Source organism: Schistocerca gregaria, chromosome 2, assembly GCF_023897955.1.
Source record: "Schistocerca gregaria isolate iqSchGreg1 chromosome 2, iqSchGreg1.2, whole genome shotgun sequence".
Lineage (NCBI taxonomy): Eukaryota > Metazoa > Arthropoda > Insecta > Orthoptera > Acrididae > Schistocerca > Schistocerca gregaria.
Genome location: NC_064921.1, coordinates 600,265,148 through 600,291,102, shown reverse-complemented (window position 1 = coordinate 600,291,102; position 25,955 = coordinate 600,265,148). Strand labels below are relative to the sequence as shown.

At 40.9% G+C, this 25,955-nt stretch overlaps 1 protein-coding gene across 1 annotated transcript in view; it reads right to left on the bottom strand.

Annotated features, from left to right (window-relative positions):
- The window catches only part of LOC126334542 (poly(A)-specific ribonuclease PARN-like), a 272,077-nt gene that overhangs the window by 238,961 nt on the left and 7,161 nt on the right, over positions 1-25,955 (bottom strand). Inside the window, exons 2-3 of the mRNA XM_049996907.1 lie at positions 15,369-15,582; positions 2,124-2,266 (exon numbers count right to left, since the gene is read on the bottom strand). Of these exons, the coding sequence (XP_049852864.1) occupies positions 2,124-2,266; positions 15,369-15,582 (357 nt within the window). The remainder of the gene's footprint in view (positions 1-2,123; positions 2,267-15,368; positions 15,583-25,955) is intronic.

The following is a 25,955-nucleotide window of genomic DNA, read 5'->3' as shown; positions in this document are numbered from 1 at the left end:
GTTCATCTATTAAGCAAAGGATGTCACCCATATACCTGAACCAATATAACATGTTGTATTCGTTTGCTACTGTTATTGTGAAAATGGTGTGTTGGATGTGGTTTATATTTGCTAAGGCTCCTGAAACTGGGGACCCCATTGGTAACCCATCTTCTTGAAAATAAAATTAATTAATGAACTGGAAGTAATTTTGTTCTGTTATGAGATTTATTAATGTGCGTATTTCCTTAATCTGTTCATCGGGGAGTTGACCATAAGTTTTCTGGTTCTTATCTATGATTTCTATTGTTTCTGGTACTGGCATGTTGGAATACATGCTTCCTATATCAAATGAGATGAGTGTTGCTGTGCCTGGGATTTTTATGTCTTTTATTTGTTGTATTAGCAGTGTGGTGTTTTTAATGGTTCTGTCTTCTTGTACTTCGAAATTTTCTGACAGTAATTTTAACATGTATCCTGCAAGCTTCTAAGTAGGGGATTTTCTGAAATCCAACATTGGCCCCACAGGAAGATTTGGTTTGTGGACTTTTTGTTGGCTTCAGAGGACATGTGCATTGGGTTTGATCTGTATCAACTTCCTTTTCTGTGTGTTATCCAGTATGATGTCAATATTTTTCAGGGTGTTTTTTACTTTTGTCTGGAATCTGTCAGTTGTGTCTGATTTTAATTTTGTAATGTTATTTTGTGAGATGAATTCTTGTGTTTTTTCTATGTATAGTTTTTTGTCTATCAATACTACTGGGTTCCTCTAGTCTGCTTTTGAAACGATGACATTATCATTTTGAAGTTTTCTCCCAAGTATTCTGAGTGCTGTAGATTGTGTGTTCTTGTTGTTTTGTGTTGCTATGATTTTATACTGGTTGTTATATTCTGGATTTGATGCCACAAATGAAGAACACATGAGAGCCTGGAAATATGAAACAAACCACTTGACATTAGCAGAACACCTCAAACCAACCACTACAGAAGATTTCACGAAAATAATTAGAATCAACAATAAAAAACACCACCTAACCTTGCAACAAAATTACTACATACAGAAAACCAAAGCAGAAAGGAAAACCCTGTTGAATGATCAAGTACACATGACACTCAATTCATTATTTACACTAACAGATAAAATAATAGAATAACACTACCAAAGAGGAATAATATAATAATAGTATCCAATATAATAATAATACCACCCAACATCTTTACACTAACTTGTCCATGAAGCCCTCCACAGAATAATGAAACGAAAAGTCAAATCAGCTGTTACCAAAGCTTTCAATCACTTGCTAACAACTAGTACTACAACATTACTACAACATAAAATTCAAACCACCAACCCCCCCCCCCCCCCTCTCTCTCTCTCTCTCTCTCTCTCTCTCTCTCTCTCTCTCTCTCTCTCTCTCTCTCTCTCTCTCTCTCTCATACACACACAAGGTGTAAACATCATGAATAGAAGTTAGTCTTTAACATAATATACTTCATTCGGTTTGCAACAATTAAGTAAACGTTCCAAAGAGGATGAATTAAATAACGGAGTTGCCAATATTTACATTGTGAAAAGCAGTGTGCAACAAAATAGTTATATTGAGTGGCAAAAGAACAACAGTACATCACAAAAAGAAAGAGAAACATGATGAACAGTGTGAAAAAGGTTAGAATGCAAAGTTGTGCTTATATGTCATTAAGTGTTAGTGCGACCTCCAGACCAGATGAAAGGAAACAAAGATCAGCAAATTGCAATTTTTTTTTACATAAAAAATCGCAGTGTGAACTGTTTAATAATCTAAAACAAACAAAACTTTTTTATGGTTATACATCCCACTGACGATGCCTTAGAACAAGAAAAAGGCGAAACACGTCTGGGATAAATGAATTAAGTGGCAGCAGGAAAAGGCAGTTTTATTTACAAATCAAGTATTTCTTTGCTTGCTACAGAAGATAGCCGCGCAAACAAACTTGTTAAGCCTGTAAATGTCTGCTTATGTGATTCACTTTTTTTTTTTTCATAAATTGTAACACCACGACATGTCCAATAGCCTTGAAAATGAGATCTATGGATAAATAAAATTACTACTGCTACACATCAATATACCAGTCATACCAATAGTAGAAGCAAAGTGTTTTCTCACCATCTCTATAAAGCTTGTTGAAATCAAAGCCATTTTCAACAAGGAAGTGAATACTTGATACTTGACATTTAAAACATTTTTCTGTGCCTCGCTGGTCAGGTGGCTTTGGAAAGACGTAGAAATTGTATGCCTTGTGAGTAAATCTGCAAAGAAACAAATTCTAATTATCAAAAATCTAACAAAAGAGTCTAAAAATTACACGAAACATTAATAGTTTTGGTAATGTCTTCAAAAAATCTGAATAACCTGATGAAATACTTGCAGAATTCGGCATACATCCACAAAATAAAATCAAACACCACCACCACTTGTAACAAAAATATTGTGAAAAGTATGGACTGCAACTCACCATATAGCGGAGATGCTGAATCGCTGTGAGACTAACCATTACAGCTAGAGACTGTGGGCACGTGTGTGTGTGTGTGTGTGTGTGTGTGTGTGTGTGTGTGTGTGTGTGTGTGTGTGTGTGTTTTGGATTGTCTAATTCTGATGATGGTCTTCTCGGCCGAAAGTTTATTTGTTTGCCTGTCTTTTGTTGTACCTATCTGTGACTCAGCATCTCCATTATATGGCGAGTAGCAGTCTATACTTTTCATTATACTGTGATTATTCCATCCTGGATTTTCCATTGTTTGAACACTTGTCATGAAGTTTTCCAAAGCTGTGAATACATCTGCACTGAAGTCATTCTGCACATACCCAAAAGTAGCCAGTGTAGTAAATTAATCAAAAAGGGAAGCGAGTTCCCACATGCCTCTGGATATTCATGGGCCATTGAGTAGCATATTGTAATTTAAGACTGTGTACCAATTTCTATTCCTCCAATTACAGTGCCATCTGTGGCAAAGTTGAGAAAGAGCTTCAGACAAAACATAAGCAGATTTTGCCATAGAATCATTTTCTGCAATTAAAAAAAAAGGGGGGGGGGGGGGGGTGTCCCACTGAGGATTTCGATGTGCCCGCCCCCACCATTCATGCACAGGTTGGTGTAGCAGGTTCAGTGTTGTATCGTTGGATATCCCCATCTGAGAAAATAAATTATAATTCCAAATTTTTTTTGGTCCGATGTGTAGTTTTCTTTCAAAGTCTTCAGTTAAAATGAACACACACACACACACACACACCTTACATATATTATTTTTAACAAAAATCATATACACAAGAATGCGCAGTTTTGTTTTCCTCCTCGCAGTCGGTTTCAACAAAAAACAGGGAAGTTGTATTTATGGTTCATAGGCTTTTGATTGGAATACTACTACGGAATCTGAATCATCTGAAATTTGTAATTCTACCAATTAACAGATTAAAAACTATGTGAAATACTGTCATTGTAGCTACAGATCCAGCAGCTGGGCAGGTTGCTCTCTCACCACATATACCAATGGTATCAACTGATTTACCCATTCATTTTAATCAACTTCAATCCTCATTAAAGATTCCGTTTGCAATACCAATAAACTATAGACTCAAAAGTCAGGTAGGGGGGAACGGAGGAGACTGACAGAGAGAGAGGAAGGAGAAGATTAGGACATACATTCCACTCCCATACTTTTTCAGTGGAGAGTAATGTATGTCAAATATCATCCTTCAAATTAATCCCACTGACCTTTAACATAATCCTAAATTATCTTTCTGTAGCCTCCACATCAGAATTTTTCTTTATCAATCTCTGACAGCACTTCTGAAAGGGACTTCGTAAAGACCTCTGGAGTCTTGATATAGAGGCATTTCAGACTTTTTATTTTAAAAAAGGAGGTAAGACACTAATTACAGGAATGGTCAGCAACTAGCGTGTCCACATAGGCTAACCATTACTTGAGAATATTGGTTGTACAGGTGGGTGCTTTCTCATGAAAAATAAGTCAAATATTATCAAGGATGGATTTGCAACTCTGCAAACTGGTGACCATGTGGGGTCTTAAACTCAAGGGGAGCAGAGAACAAAACAAGCCTTACAAAAGTAAAAAAAATAATGTTAGTGTGAAGTAAAAACAAAAAGTAACTAAAATAAGAGCCACCTTCTCAAAAGTACATATTTTCCCACATCTCTGAAATCAAAGTCTGGCACCGGATAACATTAAATATTATGTTTCTCCACCATATGCTTTGCAACAGGGTTGAGCACAACTAGCACACTGTCCACAAGAAATCATAACCTGTACCATTAGATTTAAAAAATTGGAAAACATATAGCTTACACAGACTGACTAAGAGATACATATAGAACTATACAAGCAGTACAAATATAAGTAATGCAAAGAAGTCAGGAGATTAAAAGCAGAAAGAATCAGCCAACATATACGAGGTTCAGATGATGTTTCAAAGACTTGCTGGCCAATTGTAAATACAAGGTGTACAACTTTGATTCCACTGTTTGCCAATCGGGGGTGACAACGATAAGTAGTGGTCGAAAGAAACAAATGGCGGTTAGCTTGGACCTCAGTCAACATAACCTCATTCAAACATTAGTCGATTTGTGTGTGCATCATAAAGTTGTTCTTGATTTGAAAATGAAAGTTTATGAGCCTAATTCTCGTCATTTGCAGGAGGTGTTATTGTTTTGTTTCAATATGAAGAAAACAGTGGCTGAGTCTCATCGAATGCTCTCAAGTGTGTACGGTAAGGATGCTATTAGTGAAAGAACATGTAGTGAATGGTTTCAATCCTTCAAGTAAGGTGATTTTAACGTCAAAGACCGGCATAGTGGTGGAAGAGAGAATCTTTTCGAAGATGCAGATATGGAGACATTGCTGAGTGAAGACCTGCATCAAACTCAAGAACAATTGGCAGAATTAGTGGGAGTGACACAGCAAACCATTTCAAAATGTCTCATGGCTATGGGCATAATTCAGAAAGAAGGAACTTGGGTGCCGTGTGAGCTGAAACCAAGCGGTGTTTAACGGCATTCATAAATAGTTGCTTCAAAGGCAAAAACAGAAGGGATTTCTGCATTACATTGTGACCAGGGACGAAAAATTGGTTCATTACGATAACCCTAAATGCAAGAAATCATGAAGATATCCTGGCCATGCTTCCATGATGATGGCCAAACCGAATATTCATGGCTCCAAGATCATGCTCTGCATTTGGTGGGACCAGCTTGGTGTCGTGTACTATGAGGTGTTAAAACCAAGTGAAACAATCACAGGTGCTTGTTACCAAATGCAATTAATGTGTTTGAGCACAGCATTAAAAGAAAAACGGCCACAATACATCTACATCTACATCTACATCCATACTCCGCAAGCCACCTGACGGTGTGTGGCGGAGGGTACCCTGAGTACCTCTATCGGTTCTCCCTTCTATTCCAGTCTCGTATTGTACGTGGAAAGAAGGATTGTCGGTATGCGTGTGTGTGGGCTCTAATCTCTCTGATTTTATCCTCATGGTCTCTTCGCGAGATATACGTAGGAGGGAGCAATATACTGCTTGACTCTTCGGTGAAGGTATGTTCTCGAAACTTTAACAAAAGCCCATACCGAGCGCTACTGAGCATCTCTCCTGCAGTCTTCCACTGGAGTTTATCTATCATCTCCGTAACGCTTTCGCAATTGCTAAATGATCCTGTAACGAAGCGCGCTGCTCTCCGTTGGATCTTCTCTATCTCTTCTACCAATCCTATCTGGTGCGGATCCCACACTGCTGAGCAGTATTCAAGCAGTGGGCGAACAAGCGTACTGTAACTTACTTCCTTTGTTGTCGGATTGCATTTCCTTAGGATTCTTCCAATGAATCTCAGTCTGGCATCTGCTTTACCGACGATCAACTTTATATGATCACAATACAACAAGAGGCAGGATAAAGATATTTAGCAGCACGACAATGCTTGACCTCACGCTGCAAAAAGAGGACAAAACATACTTGAAAACGTTAAAATGGGAAGTCCTACCCCACCCGCCATATTCTCCTGACGTTCCTCCCTCTGACTGACACCTGTTTAGATCAATGGCGCACGCAGGGCCTGGCTGACCAACACTTCCGATCTTATGAAGAAGTCACAAATTGGATTGGTTCGTGGATCGCTTCAAAAGATGAACAATTTTTTCGACACGGGATTCATACACTGCCCAAAAGATGGGAGAAAGTAGTGGCCAGCGACGGAAAATACTTTGAATGATACATGTGTAACCAATCTGTTTTATTAAAGCCTCAAATGTTGGAGAAAAAATGGCGGAAGCAAAGTTGTACACCTTGTACAATCTGAAACAATGAAGTAGAAACTAAAATTAATTACTGTACAATTAACTGTGAGTAATGACGATATCTCTGATACCCCTCTAGTTAGCAATATTTGTAATAGTTACTTCATAAATACTGTCGAAAATGACATCGCTATGAAGCAGGACACACAGCACACACTTGAGTCCAGTAACAAACAGAACTGCAGTACACTACCCACAGTAAGCACATATGACATTCTGCAGCTTATTAATAGGCTCAAAAAATCAGCACAATTAGATGAAATGTCTCCATATCTATTGAAGAAATGCAAACATGAACTAATGAAACCACTAGTTCATCTAATAAACTGTGTGTTCCCTAACAAGTTGAAACTGGTAGTAATCAAACCAATACACTGGAAATGGAAGAGAATGTAGATGAAGATGAAATGGGAGATACAATACTGCGTGAAGAGCACTGAAAGACCAGAGTCGAAACAATGCTCCGGGAGTAGACAACATTCCACTGGAACTACTGACGGCCTTGGGAGAGCCAGTCCTGACAAAACTCTACCATCTGGTGAGCAAGATGTATGAAATAGACTAATTACTCTCTGACTTCAAGAAGAATACAATAATTCCAATCCTAAAGAAAGCAGGTGTTGATAGATGTGAAAATTACCGAACAATCAGTTTAATAAGCCACAGCTGCAAAATGCTAACGCGAATTATTTACAGACGAATGGAAAAACTAGTAGAAGCCAACCTTGGGGAAGATCAGTTTGGATTCCGTAGAAATATTGGAACACGTGAGGCAATACTGACCCTACGACTTATCTTAGAAGAAAGATTAAGGAAAGGCAAACCTACATTTCTAGCATTTGTAGACTTAGAGAAAGCTTTTGACAATGTTGATTGGAATACCCTCTTTCAAATTTTAAAGGTGGCAGGGGTAAAATAAAGGGAGCGAAAGGCTATTTACAATTTGTACAGAAACCAGATGGCAGTTATAAGAGTCGAGGGACATTAAAGGGAAGCAGTGGTTGGGAAGGGAGTGAGACAGGGTTGTAGTCTCTCCCCGATGTTATTCAATCTGTATATTGAACAAGCAGTGAAGGAAACAAAAGAAAAATTCGGAGTAGGTATTAAAATCCATGGAGAAGAAATAAAAACTTTGAGGTTCGCCTATGACATTGTAATTCTGTCAGGCAGCAAAGGACTTGGAAGAGCAGTTGAATGGAATGGACAGTGTCTTGAGAGGAGTATATAAGATAAACATCATCAAAAGCAAAACGAGGATAATGGAATGTAGTCAAATTAAATTGGGTGATGCTGAGGGAATTAGGTTAGGGAATGAGACGCTTAAAGTAGTAAAGGAGTTTTGCTATTTAGGGAGCAAAATAACTGACGATGGTCGAAGTAGAGAGGATATAAAATGTAGACTGGCAATGGCAAGGAAAGCGTTTCTGAAGAAGAGAAATTTGTTAACATCGAGTGTATATTTAAGTGACAGGAAGTCGTTTCAGAAAGTATTTGTATGGAGTGTGTATGGAAGTGAAACATGGACGATAAATAGTTTGGACAAGAAGAGAATAGAAGCTTTTGAAATGTGGTGCTACAGAAGAATGCTGAAGATTAGATGGGTAGATCATAACTAATTAGGAGGTATTGAATAGGATTGGGGAGAAGAGAAGTTTGTGGCACAACTTGACAAGAAGAAGGGACCGGTTGGTAGAACATGTTCTGAGGCATCAAGAGATCACAAATTTAGCATTGGAGGGCAGTGTGGAGGGTAACAATCATAGAGGGAGACCAAGAGATGAATACACTAAGCAGATTCAGAAGGATGTAGGTTGCAGCAAGTACTGGGAGATGAAGAAGCTTGCACAGGACAGAGTAGCATGGAGAGCTGCATCAAACCAGTCTCAGGACTGAAGACCACCAGCACCAACAACAACAACATGGAGAAATACTGGGGTGGAGAAGGTCACGTAAAAGAAATACACATTTTGGTGTTCCTCAGGCCTCCATTTCAGGTCCAGCCCATTCACATGCTATGTAAATGATTTCCCAAGTTCTCTTGACAATAGGCAATTGATCACTGTGTATGCAGGCGATACATCAAGGGTGTGCTGTGCTGACAGTGAGCCCAGCCTAGTTGAAGAGATGCATAACTTTATTGAAAAGGCAAGAGCTCACTTTGAGACACACAATCTAAGAGTTAAACAAGATTACCTGACCACAGAAACTAGGTAAACAAAAAAATATTATGTCTATGAAACGGATTATTTCTGCACGACATTTCTGAGGATATGAGCGCAGCTGTGACTTACCATGTTGCCAACCATGGGAATCTATACCATGTGTTTTGGCTTGTTATGAACAGCTACAACATTTAAACTGCAGTTTGCATGAATCCATTTGTAGTCGAAATCGAACTGACTTTAAAATTGGACAAACACTCAACAGTAATATTTATTTCTGCGAGAGACCGTGAACGTCTACATATGGGCCAGTGGCATAGTTAGGTGTTTCTTGCTGCGTATAGAAGCGAAACCTGACATGTATTCAGGAAAAAAAGGAAAAAAGAAAAAAAAAAATGTTCCCACCATAGTGACAACTTCAAAAATAGCAACATATTTAGAACAAACAACCAAATATTTGTGACAACAAAGATATAAATTTCACAGCTGGATGACAATGATGATGATTAAAAACAGTGATACCACGGACTACAAGGTCAGTAAGCAATAAAGGCAGAAAAGAAAAAAGTCAAAAAATTAAAGTACACCGTTACACCGTTTCTTTTTGTCTATTTTATTTCCCCTAGTATTACCAAAGAGGAGAAAATCAATATATGGCGTGGATTTAAAATAGGCATAATGTTAACTGTTTGGCAGATACTTTTGTCGATAAAGCAGTCGGTAATTGGGTCATTCCATGTTAGTTCAACCAGGGGCTCCAGCTCATAGTCTCAGATTTGACTGAAATTCAGTACACTAATTCTACCATGTTTCGAACACTCGTGTACAAAGTATTAGTTTCCCCTGCCAGTTAGTTCCAGAATGATGACTTGTAAAAGAAGGTGGCGTGACCCGGAAATTGCAACCTGCATCTGGCAATCTATCTTCAGACCCAACTTCGTGTCTAACTTTGGAACTATTTCACACAGTCCAGTGAACTTTTTACAACCCAGTAACATCCATTTAGAGAACACACTCCATGAATCAAAACACCAACAACATATTCCTGCGGGAAAATAAAAAATTCCAAAATGTGATTTAAAAAAATGTAATACGTTAAAAGGTACATATTGTAGGTGCCCTCTATGCCAAATTCACTCAAAAAGGGTATAAATTTTTTTGTGGTAAGCTTAATGTGGCCTAAACACACACAGAACTCATCATGCCCATATCAGTCACAAAAACTGAGTTACATGCGCATGAAAATACAAAAATTTCAAAAATTCACTGAAAAACATGGATTTTCGAAATGTGGTAGCACAAAAGGGACAAGTGGTATCCAACTCAACATTTTATTGCAAGACATTTGTGTAAAATGGAAGTTGGCAGATGTATTTGGTGAAGTAGCCATTGTTCCACAACACAATTTCGTAAATAAAAATCGTAAACTGTTCTGGCTCTTCTAATCTTCTCCCACAACTGTTTAATCACTAAGCAACAACATATAGACAGATTAACACAGCCTATCATTAATGTTTACAGCACCTTAACTGCTAAAAACCAGTCGATTGTGCTTCCAACAGAAGTTCTCCCACACTTTAGCTACTGTACTCTGTACACTGAGTGGCAAATTGTACTGTCTTCCTGACACTGTAGTAGGAACTGGAACTGTCATAAGAATATGTTCAAAAGGAATCCAACACCTGTCTGCCAAACATGGCCAATGAAATGATCTTGCTTATCCTGCTGGTGCCATGAAGTTCACACACACGTCACCTTCTGCTTCACAGCACTCTGCAACACATCCTAAGTACCATTTGTCATCATAAACAGCAATAACATAGCAAACTGGTTGTATGTCGCTGCTTTTGCTTCTGAATCCTAAATCAGAAACACTGAAGACAAATGTTGTGCATGAACCTATAGTTATAACCGGACAGTCTGCTCATGTGCACATTGTCCGAGTCCGCTGGAGAGAAGTGATGATTGCTCCTTGTGCCTGCAACAGTTTTAACATGTTCTAGTCTGCTTTTTAGCAACTCTTCGACTGATTTCACCTCACCTTTCGAAACATAGAATGATTGTATGCCCGAGATATTTTTCTGTACCCAGGTAAATAACTGAAGAGGTGTTAGAATGTGACCTTCTGTAGGGTGCTGCAGACTAGCTTGTGATGCCATGCACTTAGTGGTAGCACATTTTTACCATGACTAGTTGCGAAAAAATTCCATTCTGCGTGAATCTTGAAAATCATGGTAATGCATGTTGTAATGCATGCATAAATTTTTCAGATTTTTACAGTTTTTGTACTGACTAGCTGCACCCACATATGTACCATCATTACCCATATTTCGCAAAATGTATGTGAAGCAGCTTGTTTTTCACATATGCCATGACAGTGCGAATATGAGCATGAAATACAATGGCAGCATGAATTAAACAGTCACTAAAAACGCACAGTTTCATGACAGACACATCACCTGATTCACCTCTATAGTAAATCGCAAATGGCTTGGGGGGTTCTTGACTGTTGTCCCAATGATACCCTTGGATGGCATCTTGAACTATAAATGCATAATTTTCACGAAAGTCTAGTATTACTATAATTTCATCTTGTTTCAAATTATCCTCACAAAACTGGAAATAAGCCGATTGTGCTGTTGCTGTGGAGCTGTGTGTGGTCAGTTTGTACGTTTTTTGACAACACATTTCAACAAAATCTTTCACTGTACTTTGCTTTGTTTCAAGACTTGTGTGATCCATGTGTGTCCATTGTTTATAAGAAACAAGTTCACCGTCACCCATAAGGAGTTCACTATACAGATTGTTATTCATGTGTTCTGCAAGATTTGCCTTACCAGGACACTTTTCACACCCGTGTATCATGCACTGGTAGGAACTGATGTCACACACTAACAGCTTCATTGCATCTTTGTAATCCAGACCAGAATCCTTTATAGCAGCAAACATCAGCTTAGCATTTCGATGGGTCTCACATCCACAAACATTGTGTGTGCCCCTTGCACTTACTGGCACAACCAATTTTTGCTCAATATTGAAAGAAGATGATAAACCTACTTCGATATTGGGATACTTTTCCTTGAACTCTACATATAGTTCTGATATGTTGCATAGCAACAGTCTTTTTTTACATCTGTACACATACATTTCCCATTTTCACCATTACATAGTCTTTTTTCCAGGCATTATTCGGCTGTAGTCATTATTTTCATAAAACTAGCACCTTTACTTCTGAACTCAATTACTTACCCTGAGCCTGCTGAAGTTGTGGAAGCACTCCTTGGGTTGCTTTTATTTTCCTAGCTTGCTTTACCATATATGTAGAAACATTGAATTCCTTTGCAGTGTAGTCAATAGACCAGCTGGGAGGTGCAAGGGTAAGAACAGCTACTTTTTCCTAGCGTGTGGATATGCCACATTTTTCTTTTAAATCATGCACAAGTTTGTCCAAATCAGAGCATTTCTGATATGATTTCTGTTCCTTTGGAGCAGATAGTTCTTCCTCTTCAACCATTAGTGTGTCAGCTATCTTGTGTTTTAATTCCATTTGAGCTTCTTGTAGTTTTCTTCTACCATAGCCGAGTCTGTCACTTTTCCCAACTTTGCGTGTCTTCATGAGAGACAAACCAAGAGCAGTCACTGAAGTATTTAATTGCTCATCCGCTGTGGTTGTAGGTGGCTGATACCCTTCATCACTGTCATGCAAATTATCAGAATATTCTTCATTTTTTTAGCAGTATAACACACCTGGAACATAACTTTTGTCCTGATTTCATGTTAAGCCCCACGCACTGATTCACTTACAGTGCTGATTTTATATCAATTTCTCTGAAGCTACACTTCACTGTCTTCTTATGAATCCGAAATGGATCAAAACAACTTCTTTGTAGGAAAGAATACTTATCCAGAAACACTTTCATATGATGAAAACAAACACTAAAGTTTCCTGGAACTGTACTTCTTGTGCCCACAGGGTGCACCCCGGATCTCTATAGCAACAAATCTTGGTCCAATTCATCCAGATCATACAGTACAAAGTGAATGCCACATTTTGTTCCATATGTTGTTTTATGACATTCAGATGCTTGCGCTCTACCAATACTGCAACTTGTTTGAACAAAAGCACCACTAGTACACTCTTCTGCCTCCATACTGACTTTCCACAACAGTACCAACCAGTCTGGACTAGAATCTTAAAAACCTGAGTAACCTGTAATTGGTACTTGTTTCCTTTGTTGTTCCTGTCTAACAATGACTCATCCTGTCCCTAAAAACTACCATTGTTTAACTTCCTATTGCGTAATGGTTCCCAACAATTGCTGCAGCTTTATCTGAAACAAGCTATTACTTGCTAAATCGTGTTAAAAGAAACATAAGCAAATACATCTCAGTCAACTTTTATTGTACACAAATGCCTTGCAATAACAAGTTGAAATTTTGCCACACATTATATTATGGTCTACTTGTGCAGTGTTTGACTTGGATATCACTTGTCCCTTTTGTGCTAGCACACTTAGAAAATCCATGTTTTTCAGGTAATTTCTCAAATTTTTGTATTTTCGTGTGCATGTAACTGTTTGTGTGACTGAAATGGGCAAGATGAGTTCTGTGTGCTTAAACCACATTAAGCTTACCACCACAAAATTATACCCTTTTTGAGTGAATTATATTTGGCATAGAGGGCACCTACTATATGTATCTTTTAACGTATTACATTCTTTTAATCACATTTTGAATTTTTTTATTTTCCCTCAGAAATATGTTGTTGGTGTTTTGACCGATAGCGTGTGTTCTCTAAATGGATGTTACTGGGTTGTAAAAATTTCACTGGACTGTGTGGAATAGTTCCAAAGTTATTAAGACCTGAAGTTGGGTCTGAAGATAGTTTGCCAGATGCAGCTCGCAATTTCCGGGTCATGCCACCTTCTTTGACAAGCCATAATTCTGGGCAGGGGAACTTAAAATTTTGTACATGAGTGTTCCACACTTGGTAGCATTAGTGTGCTAAATTTCAGCCAAATCTGAGACTGTAAGCTGGAACATTTTCTCAAATTGGTTGAACTGACATGGAATAACCCAATTCTGATTAGTCATAATATGTAAAAATAAATTTTTCTTGAGGAGCCTCTTAAAAAAAGGGGGGGGGAGGAGGAGGGGGGGGGGTCATCTTACAATCGGCGAAATGCGGTAATGTTGACCTCAAGTTTGTCGTCCCTGTGTTTTACTGTAGTCCTTTACCTGATTCAAGTTCATTATTGCCTAATGCTCCCCCTGAAACTCTCAACAATGTATGGTTCTTACAGTTTATCCATGTTCCTTCTGTTTCACTCTACTGTTAGTAACCAATAAATTATGATTGAGCCCAAATCTGCACCTGCAAGCACTTTACAGTTTAAAATTTGGTTTCAAACTCTATCAATAAAGCAGTCTGCAATTCTGATTGGTCAGAATATGTAATTTTTTTTTGTCAAGGAGCCTCTTACACAATGTGTCCCTATGCCTGCTCCACATATACAACCCTCTGTCAGCATTCTTAAGCCGAGTGTTAGTGATGGTTAAATTATGCTTGATGCGAAATTCTACCAGGCAGCTTCCTCTTTAATTCCCCCCCCCCCCCCCCCCCCCCCCCCCCAGCCCATGTTCTCCTATTTTTCCATCTCTTCCTTTTTCTACTACCAAATTCCAATGACCAATCACAATTAAATTTTCATCTCCTTCAACTATCTGTATCTGTGCAATTCTCTTTATTCATCACACATTCTTTCCATCTCTTCATCACCTACAAGGATAGTTTCTACATAAACTTGTACTACTGTGGTAGGCATTGGGTTCTGCCTATCTTGGCTACAATAACTGCATTGTTCATAACACCTGACCTGCAATCCTATTTTCTTGTTTATTTTTAGACCTACTCCAGCATTAATCCTATTCAATTTTGTGTTTATAAGTCTATAATCCCCAGATTAGAAGCCCTGCTCTTCTTGCCACTGCACCTCTCAAAATTCCCACTACATCTAGCTTCAATCTATCCATCTCTCTTTTTAAATTCTGTAACTTCCCTACCCAGTTAATGAATCTGACATTCCACATTCCAACCCATAGAATGCCAGTTTTATTTTTGGTGATGAAAACATCTTCCAGGGTAGTACCTCGCTGGAGATCTGAATGGAGAACTATTTTGACTCCAGAATATTTTAACCAAGAGGATGCAATCATTATTAAGCTATACAGCAGACATGACATGGGAGAAATAGCAGCTGTAGTTTCCTCTTACTTTCAGCCATCCAAAGTAACAATGTAGCAAGGCCCTGCTGTCTAATGTTACACAGCCAGATACTGCTGCTGATATTTAAGAACCATATATTTGTCTGGTCTCTCCACAGATACCTCTCCTGACGTGTAAGTTTCAAATAGATTTACTCTGTGTGTCAAACCGGGACTCAAACCTGTGACCATTGCCTTTTACGGTCAAGTGCTCTACCAACTGAGTTATCCAAGTCTCTCAACCATCCCACTCCCAAGGCTTTCGTTTCTGCCAATACCCTCCCTCTCCCTCACCCCAAACCCCCTTTTTTCTATTTTTCATACACATGGCTTGTGTACTGGATTCAAAGTTTCATCAAACTCCACAGTTTAAGTGTATGCCTGCCTCAAAATAATAATCTGGTAATAAATGCGAATTAAAATTATTATGCATGGTGCTGTTACCATCGAAATAAGACTGTAACCACACACTTGAAACAGGCATTATATACTATCCGTTTTACTGCAAAATCAGTAATATTAGTGTGACGAAATACACAGGAAACAATTAATTAAAAAGCTGATATGCAAAATGACTACATTTACAGACATTTATAATTATTCAAAAAACTACTTACTTCTTTCTTTTTTCATCATACAAAAAGGCACACAAGCCAAATTGGACAATAAGAAACTCAGAAGACCCTTTGCGAAGTTTTTCATAATACAAAGCTGGAGTGTCAAATGCTGTCACTTCTTCACCCTTATTCAACCCAGTAAATTCTCCATCTATGGCAAGAAATTCTGATGCTGGAATGACATTCTCTAGTTCCTCCAGAATTTGGGCAAAATCTGTAAAAAAGCATAAAAAATTTAGTACATCTGCAAATTGTCTTTTCCAAAATCAGTACTGATGTCTTGAAAATTAAATTTTCCTCTTAGTCTCTCGCCTTATTTCACAATACAGGATGACAATTCTCATGTGGGTCAATTCTTCCACATTTGCTTCCCATAAAACATTCAAACACTTGTTAAGTTTGTAATGGTGTGTGTGTGTGTGTGTGTGTGTGTGTGTGTGTGTGGGTGGGTGGGCGCGCGCACGCGTATTCGTGTGTGAGAGAGAGAGAGAGAGAGAGAGAGAGAGAGAGAGAGAGAGAGAGAGAGAGAGAGAGATTGACCACTCATGGGTGCGACTAACTTAGGAGAAGGCCAAGGAGAATAATGAATGAAGAAATTGGCCAACACCACCTTGGACCAATTAGAGTGTTGTAGCTGTTCCTGGACCAATTAATGAGGACCAGAAAGTGACGTCTCAGATGAAACGAGACATTAAACTTCCCCAAAATGTGGTTTTGCGGATCTTGGATTCAGTGGAACAAAAACGGGTGAATGTTGTATTCATTTTACTCCACGTGGTATGATACTGGAAGTTAATGGACGACTCAACTGAACCTTACAAAGTAACTCCATAATTAACCATAAAGAAAACTATCAGTAAAAAATGACTAATGGTAGGATGTGACTTCAATGATCCCTGGAAAAACAAAGAGTTCTGAATGAGAAAGTGCCACATCACCAGGGTGGAAAAAATAAAAATAAACAAAAATCTTCTGCACAGTGATCCAACTCATTTAGCAACAATGTATTTCCAGTTCCTCAATAGAACTAAAACTCAATAGCTCACCTTCCACCACATACGACAGATTTGTCATATCTGGGCAATTTCCTCATTCCAAATATAAAAATACATATAAATGGTTAAGATTTAACTTTCGACAACAACTAAACTGGCTGAGCGCATGAACAGACACAGGCGAACTGTCCGCCTAGGAGATGTCCAATACCCAGTAGCGGAGCATGCCCTCCAGCATAATTCTAGGGACCTAGGAACCTGCTACACCATATGTGCCATTTGGCTTCTCCCACCCAACACCAGTCCCTCTGAACTTCGGAGATGGGAACTTGCACTCCAGCACATCCTTTCATCCCGCCATCCCCCTAGACTGAACCTACGTTAAACAACCTCACTCCCATTTACTTTTCAGTCTTCTCCTCTTTCCCTTTCCTCTTTAGCCATTCATGCATCTTTTCATCCTACATCTTTATACTATACACCTCTTTACTTCTGTATGCATCCTCTTTGGTTTGAAGCTGGCACAGTACCTCCAGTAGAATATCTTTGGCTTCCCTCTGACAACCATGCCTCCGTCCTTGCTACCTTCCCTGTTTTCCTTTCCCTGTTGCTTCATAACCTGGGTTGTGAGTAACTAAATCCACTTTCCCTTCTTCCCTTTCTTTCCCCTCTCTCCCCCCCCCCCCCCCCCCCCCCGATGAAGGAACATTTATTCCGAAAGCTAGGAACTTAAATTTTCGGTTGTTTCTATCGGCTGTAAGCATATTTGGTAAATCAGTACATTCTTGATAGTATTACTGTGGCATAGAACATATGTGAAGATGACGAGTCATTGCCGGATGACCAACAACTCAGATAAAAGGGTAAGATCATTCCAAATTGGTTGGTTCACACATGTCAACACTGTCTATCCTAATGTCTCTGGCTATTGGTTGGTTCACACATGTCAACACTGTCTATCCTAATGTCTCTGGCTATAATCATTCTACATCAGCCCCTTGTTAACCATCAGTAGTTCCAATGAGGAACAGACAACAGACGACTAAAATCGAAACCAAAGAATGACTGATTGATTAGTTGATTTAGGGGGTCATGGGAATAGACAGTGAGGTCATCAATACCGCAGTTCAAAATTTACTTGCGTAATATAGAGGGTCACTAGAAGTGGGCGCATCCATTCAGAGCGAAGGAAGTTAAAACACACACACAGCAGAAGGCATAAAAGGGTAGCCCAAATTTAAAAACTGCGAACTGGGAAAACAGAGATACAAGAGTGGTCTTTGTATGGGAGAGTAGTCATGGGTACCACAGCTAGAAAACACTAAGAGAGGTTCCAACCACAACCACCCTGCCACTGTTCCAGGAGCAATGCAAAACCTTACAACTGAAAATAAAATCACTTTGATGTAGGAAACTGAGGACCAGTTGAACCACCTGTGAATCGTCTGCTAATATTAAAGACAAGGAATCTGGACAACTAAACTTAGTATGAAGGGCCAAAAAGGGACATTCCGTCAATATCTGGGATACCATCAGTCTCGCTCCTTATACAAGGGAAAACAATGGGTGAGCCTAATATGACCGGTGAGTAGATAGCATAAGACGGTGGACTCCTTCCGAGAGGCGTAGAAGGAAGAGCACCAAACTACAGTAGTCTCTCAGATTGTGTGCAGTTTATTACCAAGAGCAGTAGTGCACCAGATTTCAACCCACTTTTGGGTAAAGAGAGATTTGATGTGTATTCACATATCTGCACCTGAAATCATGAAAGGGAATGGAGTAAGGATAAACCTCTCTGGCCAAATGGTCAGCCAGTCCATTCCGTGGGACGCCGACGTCTTGAGACCCAGAGTACAATGGAACAGATGGGATGGCCAAAGGCAGAGAGGTGGTCATGGATAGCAGAAACAGACATGCCAACTTTCAGAAGTGAAAAATCAGGGGAATTGTAGCCATGTACTATTATGAATTACAACACATTCGTAATTTCAGAATAGAGAAACATTTTGCAAAACAAAGGCCCAGCGTGGTCGGCACAGTTTATAGTCAAGTTACACTCTGCAATAAATGAGGTAAATAAAGCCTCGGCATTCATCACAGAATATACATTTTCGGATTTACACAAGAAGTTAAGTTTCGGGTTCCGTTCTACACACTGGACACTCTCCTTGTGTTTTTTAGTTTGCACATGTTTAAAAATGTCACATTTCCCGCCATGTGCCACTGAAAATTTGCATCTACATACACTACAAAACGCATAAGTTTGTCCCTTCCTTGATTCACTTAAACACTGTAACTCTTCCTTAAACACGTTCTTGAACACTGCATTGTATTTCTTCACCATTCTGCACTAAAGATAATCAACATCTCCACGATATGCAGCCTACAACTACTACAAAGTATACAAACCGCGCAGCAGAACCGAGAATACAATGGTCCTACGTTCTAGACAATGGTCTTGTAGCACTGATGGCAGCCCTGGTGCATAGTTTCCCCCATATTGCACTTCAAATTCCCCTAAATAATTTATCACACTGTCGGATAAGCGAGCGAGGAGGTGGGGCAGTAAAAGGGAGTCAAGAATGAAATTGTCAAGCAGAGGGTAAATACTTACCCCCCTGAACCATTTATCTGTCTAACTTCCCCCTAGGCAGCTTAATTTCCCCTAAATTTAGGGGGAAATCCCCCAACTTGGCAACACTGCCTTGTAGACACAACAACACTACTCACTTCACTCGAAACAACTATAGATTACTCCCTGTCCACGATAACTCTACGATTGTGCTGGTGCTACCAGAAGTGGAGGAAATTGGCACTAGTTGAAAGATATTCGTTTGATTCCGAACACTGCCAATGATAAGTTCTTTACTTCCTTGTAGATACAAAGCACAAGCTACTCCTACTGTCGCTCCCGACAGCCACCACACGAATCTTCCAAGATAACACAGACAAGTAGCAGCCATACCTCGTCATCCACCAATACATCGAAGGCACAGGATTGTCATATAGTAAGGAAAGTATTGAAACTGCTCTGAAAATCGGGAGAAAAGAAAAATCGGGAGGAAGAAGGAAAAATTGGGAGTCTCCTGCTTAAATCGGGAGAGTTGGCACGTCTGCAGAAACCAAACGGTGATGAGAGTGGCATCGATCTGTAGCCTGAAAGCTGCTCATTGAGTCAGTACATATTAAAACACTATGGAGGGAGGGGGGGTGGTGAGTAAAATAATGTAGAGCCCTGTTAATGGCTTGCAGCTCTGCTGTGAACACACTACACGATCCAAGCAGTAAACGGTGTTCCATGCCAGTAGGAGACATAAAAACATATCCTGCCTTATCTATTGTTTTAGAATGATCAGTGTAGAAGTTTGTAGCACGCTGGAATTCTGCAAGGACAGAATGTACAATATGCCAGAATATTATAGGGGCGACACAGACCTCAGGACCCTGGAATATAGCGGTCCTAACCCATGATGGAAGCATCATCCAGGGGAATGGGGGGAGTGGGGAGAGGGGCGGGAAGAAATACGCGAGGCACATCCCAGTGAGTGCGGATGGAGATCACACAGGGAAGACAGACGTTCCAACCAGCAATCCCACCCGAGGGCAGGTATCAAGAAAGAGGCATCCCTCGTTTGCAAAGAGGATGAGTATATGGGATGGTCATGGAATTGACAAATGGCGATTGCGTAAGAAACCAGGAGTCGGCTCCATTTCTGCGAGGAGACTGTGGAAAGGAGTAGTGTGAAAAGCAGAGTCGAAGGAGGTGACGAGCCATAAACCTGACAACCATAATCTACTCTGAACATAACCAGAGGGTGATAACGATTGAGAAGAGTAGTACTATGTGCATCCCAAGATGTGTGGGACAAGAGGCAGAGTGCATTAAGTCTTCATGTGGTAAGTATGGGGCAGCCACAGCAGCTTTTTACCAAAAATAAGAACCAGGAAATGGGACTGTACTGTGGGGTGACAGAAAAAAGACATAACCCACATTTTGGAGAGAGAAATCTGGAAGCCATGGGACAGATGAAAAAATTATTGATATACAATGCCGGGGTAACCAGAGGCCCAACAGAGGTTACAAGCGCATTGATGGTGATGAGGTAGAGTGTGATACTTAACAGAGAACTCTGGGAGATACCATTCTCCTGGATCCGACAGGTGCTGAGTGAAGTTCTAACTTGAACCCGGAAGAGCAGTTTGGGGGGGGGGAGTATAAAATGTAATGGCACCAAGCTGTGTTGTATAACTTACGTAGGTCAAGGAAAACCATGATAAGGTGCCTGCAGTTAATAAAAGGCTGTTGGATTGCTGTTTCCAATCTGAGTAAGCAGTCAGTTGGAGATCGTACTTCTCGAAAGCCACACTGATATGGAGACGAAAGGCCCAGAGATTCGAGTACCCAACATAATCCGAAGCTAATAATCCTCTCAAGCAGCTTACAAAGTAGGTTGGTCAGGCTAATCGGGCAGTATCTGTCGAGAGACACTGGGTCCTTCTCGGGCTCAAGGACAAGGATAACTATTTTGTCTGGCCATTGCAAGTGGATGACACCTCTGAGTCAAACGAGATTGAAAGCCCTGATGAGATGTTGCACCTGGGTAACATCGAAGCGTTGAATCACCTAAGTGTGTATGGAATCTGGGACTGGGACTGTGTCATGTAAAGAGGTAAGAGCCTGCAATAATTCCCATTCAGTGATGTGTTCATTATAGCATTCAGCTTGGTGGGGATTCAGACTGGGGCTTGTTCAAATCGTCGTTCCTGCCAGAAAATGGTAGTAATACGGGAACAGGATGCTAAGGCTGTCGCGCAGTGTGTCACAAGGTGTTCTGCAAGGACCGATGGATAAGTACACAGAGCATCCTGTACAATAAGACCCTGGACAGTTGATTGCCGCTAGTGGCCCAGAAGGCTACGGAGCATCCAGAAGGCTACAGAGCTTGGAGCCAGATGTCCCCAGGAAGGAAACATAGCTTTCCCATAATTCTTTTTTACTCTGCTTAATAAGGTAGCGGCCCTTAACACGGAGACACTTAAAAGCGATAAGTTGGTCTGTGAAGGGTGTGTCATTTAAATCATTTCAGCGTTGCGTTGGTGGCCTTGAATAATGTCAGCTACATCTTTGGTCCACCACGGTACCAGCCAACAATGAGAGGCACCAGTGGATGGGGGAGAGCACTGCCAGCAGCATGAAGATGAGTCACAGAGAGGTCTTGCATGACCAAAACAGTGCAATCCGAGAGAGAGTGGTGAAGTGCACAACAGACATATATAAAAGCCACTTGGCTCTGGGGAATACCCAATGTGGCAGTCCGTTTGCCTGGCAGTGGAAGGGGAACAACAGAATGAACGGAAAGTGGTCACTGTCACAAAGATCATCATTGGGTGACCAATGCAGAGAAGCTACAAGAGCAGGGGAAGGTATCATGAGATTGAAAGCAGAAAAGGTGCTGTGAGCGGCACCGAAGTGGACAGAGGAACCATCACTGAGGAGACACAAATCAAAATCTGTATTAAGTTGGTCAATTAGAAGACTCCTACTTGTCAAAGTGACACTCTTTCACAGGGAGTGGTGCGCACTGATGTCCTTGAGGAGGAGGAGGAGGAGGAGGAGGAGTTGCTGTACTAAAGTAAGCAGGTCAACATAAGGAAGCGTTCTACCAGGAGGCAGGTAGACATTGCAAATGGTGATTGCTGGGGTTGTTCGCACTCATACCGCTATTGATTCCAGGTTGGTATGAGGGGGAAGCTGGTCACTAATGACTGGTGCAAACCAGAGTGCAGAACCTTACAGACACTATTCTGGGGCCGGCACGGTTCCGACAGAACACCTGATAGTCACAAAACATTGGAGAGTGATCATCACAGAAGTGCGTTTCTTGGAGGGCAAGGCAGAATGCATAATAAGAGGAAATAAGTTGTATTTCTGGTAGGTGACAGTAATATCGATTGCAATTCCACTGGATTATCATATGGTGAGTCGAAGTTAGACATATAGAAGCTGCGTAGAAGTCATGTTAATAGGTCAGTGGTCATCACCAATGAGGATGGGGTGCCATCCATAAAAACTGGGTCTGATTCAGAATGAGGGGGAGGAAGTGAAGCCCCCCTGGGATACCGGGGAAGCCTCGTCCTTTGAGTTGGACTGCTGCTGCTTCTTCTTCTCCCTCAGGAGGAGGGAGGACGCGTTGTAAGTAAGGGAATAGATGGCAGCGATGTCTGGATCGGACAGAGAATGAGTGGCTTTTGGTCCCTCGGAGCACAGGTCCCTTGTCCGACCCAAGGTTAGAGGCTTCCTATCGTGAGAAGGCTGTGGAGGATGTCCCAAGCCCTCCAAGAGGGAGCCTCAGCACTATCAGGAGGCATAGAAGAGGAAATTGGAGGAGGGCAGGATGGTGGTAAGGAAGAGGAAAGACTTAACTGACGCAAAGGCGGATGAGTGATTCACAGAGTGAAGTCTGTCAACCTTCTACCGAGCCTCAAAGTAGCTGAGACAGTCAAGGATCTTTATTTCCTAAATTCTTTTTTCCCTTTGTATACACTGGACACTCCGGTGATGGAGGAGAATGTAGACAAGAGCAGTTTACACAGTCAGGCTGTGGGGAGCATGGGCTCCCCATATGAAGAGGGTGGCCACAATCACCACAGATGGAAGTGGCGTAGCATTGCAAGGACATATGGCTGAACTTGAGGCAAAAGAAGCAATGCATGAGAAGTGGTTTGATGTTGCATCTGTGTACCATTATCTTGACCTTCTCGGGCAGGGTATACCCCTCAAATACCAGGATGAAAGCATCAGTGTCTACACAATGGTCTTTAGGTCCTCTCTGGACACTCCAGATGAAATGAATGCCCCCTTGTTCCAGATTAGCATTTAGTTCATCATCTGACTGGAGGAGATGGTCCCTGTGGAAAATCACACTATGTGTCATACTCTGAGACTTGTGAGGAGTGATATTCACTGGGAAGTCTCCTAAATGGTCACAGGCACTGAGGGAGGCAGAAGCTGTCTTTATAAGGAAGGAGCTAGATCTCGTCTTGACTAAGGACTCAACTTCACCGAACTTGTCCTCAATGTGTTCCACAAAGGAAAGGGATTTGGTGATGGCAGAAGTCTCCCTGTCAGTCCTGTGACAGACCAGGAACCACAGTAAGTGTTTCGCTCCAAGATAATGGTCCTAACCCACCTCCAAAGAATAGCCAAGGGATGAAAAGGCCGGAAAGGCAGAAACAGGAACTGGGACAACACTATTCCTAGGAAGAGGTGAGGCTACTGAAGAGTGGACAGAGAGTTTAACACGTTTCAAGTGTTAAGCATCCGCCCTGGTATCACCCACTTCAAACAGGAGCTCCTCCCCCCCCCCCCCCCCCATGGGCACCACCCAGCCAAAGCAAGGGCCACCTGGCTGGACAGTCGCTGTGAATTCCAATGCCCCGATAAGATGGGCAACCACTCCTAGGCTTGCACGAGGCATTCACAGTGCTGGTACCAGCATTGTAATCCCTGTGGTGTCAGGGGGCTCAGCCAGATGCGTACATAACAGACTGACAACACCGACTGGCTACTGAGCTCATGACCTAGCAAGGAGGCAAAAGGGCTATGGTGAGGAGGACGGGGGGAAAAAGGAGAGGCAGAGGCGGATGGGGGAGGGGGAGAGGTACCCACACCAAACACACTAGGGACAGAGTTTTTTTCCCCGCCTAGCTCACACAACAGATTTCAGATTTAAAGACAGAGGTCAAACCTCTTCAAAAAGGAAAAAGAGGAGGAAAAGTAAACGACACAAAACAGCAGCACAAAGTGAAGTCAGGATGATAGCCAGGCCGACCTAAATAAGAACACCAAGAAAAAGAAAGGAAGAGGCAGAGAGAAAGAAATAAGGACAGGGAAGGAGAAGAAAGGGGAAGCTAAAGCAGCCCAGAAAAGAAGAACGGCTGCAATAGCTCGGGGACCCATGCGTTCCACACATGTACTCACAAAACAGCTGTGAATCTCCTGGGAGATTGAAACCAAAGAAGGTGTAAAGGAGCATCTCCTTATGTGCCGGTAGCCATATAGAAGTTCATTTTGTGAAGAATGTGAACGATGTGGCATGTGTTAGCTGTGCTTATTGAATGTTATTTGGTATGTACGCACACTTGCCCTAACAGTCTGCAATCAAACAAAACTTTAAATTTTAGTATGAAATGTATGATTTGCATATGATTACTATGTCTTTTTATTTCTGAAGGAAAAAATTTATGTATGTGTAATGTATCTACATATTCTCTTCCAACCCACAAAATGAAAACGCATTCTTGCTGTGGGTTTTTCAGCTGCTTCATCATCATAGGCCTATTAATGATTTCAAAATATCAGGATAACTAACAAGAAAGGTGATTTCAAAATATCAGGATAACTAACAAGAAAGGTAAGCGTAAGTATAGTAATGAAGTTTGGTATAAAGTATAAACACAAGTGTCCCAGTTTTTCCTGTCTGAAATCTGATCGGCCTAATGGACTAAACCTTCTGCAAATGTTGAGCTGTTTTGGTTTGGACAACAGTGATAGGGAAAACTAGTCAACTGAGGTGACGCAACAGCTTCAAGATATGAAGACAGTGGCGGAACTGACAATGTATCCATGAAGTGAATCAACAGTTGCACCATTCTACTTGTTAGAGTGATTGCCAATTCAATAATTCAGACTATGTCTATGTACTGGAGGTAAGCAGTGGAGAAATGATGACAAAATCATGCTGGCAGTCAAACTCCTGAAATGTATCTAAGGGTTAGTCCTGTGGGAGTGGCAATGCTTCAAGCTGTGCAAAGTAGTTCACCGAACAATTCAATGTGGGCTTTTGTTAGAAAGGTCATGAGGTATTGACTAACATATAGAATTAGAAGAGTTGCAGAATTCACCAGCCACAGACTGTTATTCCACTTCAAGCCACTCCTTCAATTAATATTTGCTCCTGTGTGTAAATAAAATGTACACTGCAAGTAGGCAGACTTTACAATGAGCTTAGTAGGTAAACTGCAGGCCTCTTCAGCTGCTACATCTTCCAATTCCTTGCCATGTTGTCTCATGGGGCCAGGTGTCCAGCAAGGAAAAAACACCTTTTCTCCTATGTGTTGTAGTTGAAAATTGGTGTCCTGGATGGACTAGATTCTGCTGGGCACATGTAGTGGATGGCCTGAAATCTGAGTGAATGAGATATAGTCCTTCGAGTGAGTGATCCTGAAAGTTAAAATACACCTGTTCTAGTACCACCACACATCCATGCAACGGTAAGTCATGGATGGTTAATTCAACAGATAGTTAGATCTTAGTACACCACGCCACAGAGCAACTAAGGTTCTGATTTAGATCTGTCAATGTAAACTGATAAATATTTGCACTACTGTGATAGGAATTTATAAAACCCTAATTTTAAACATTGAACCTGGAATACTCTCTCTCATCCATTCAGGAGACCAGAATAAACTCATGCCCCTTCATAGTATTAGACGGTATCTAGTTCCAGTTTTGGACACAAACTGAAATCTTGTGTGGCAAATGATACTAAGGTCTGTCTAAAACAGCTTGTTGGTTGATATTTTACACTTT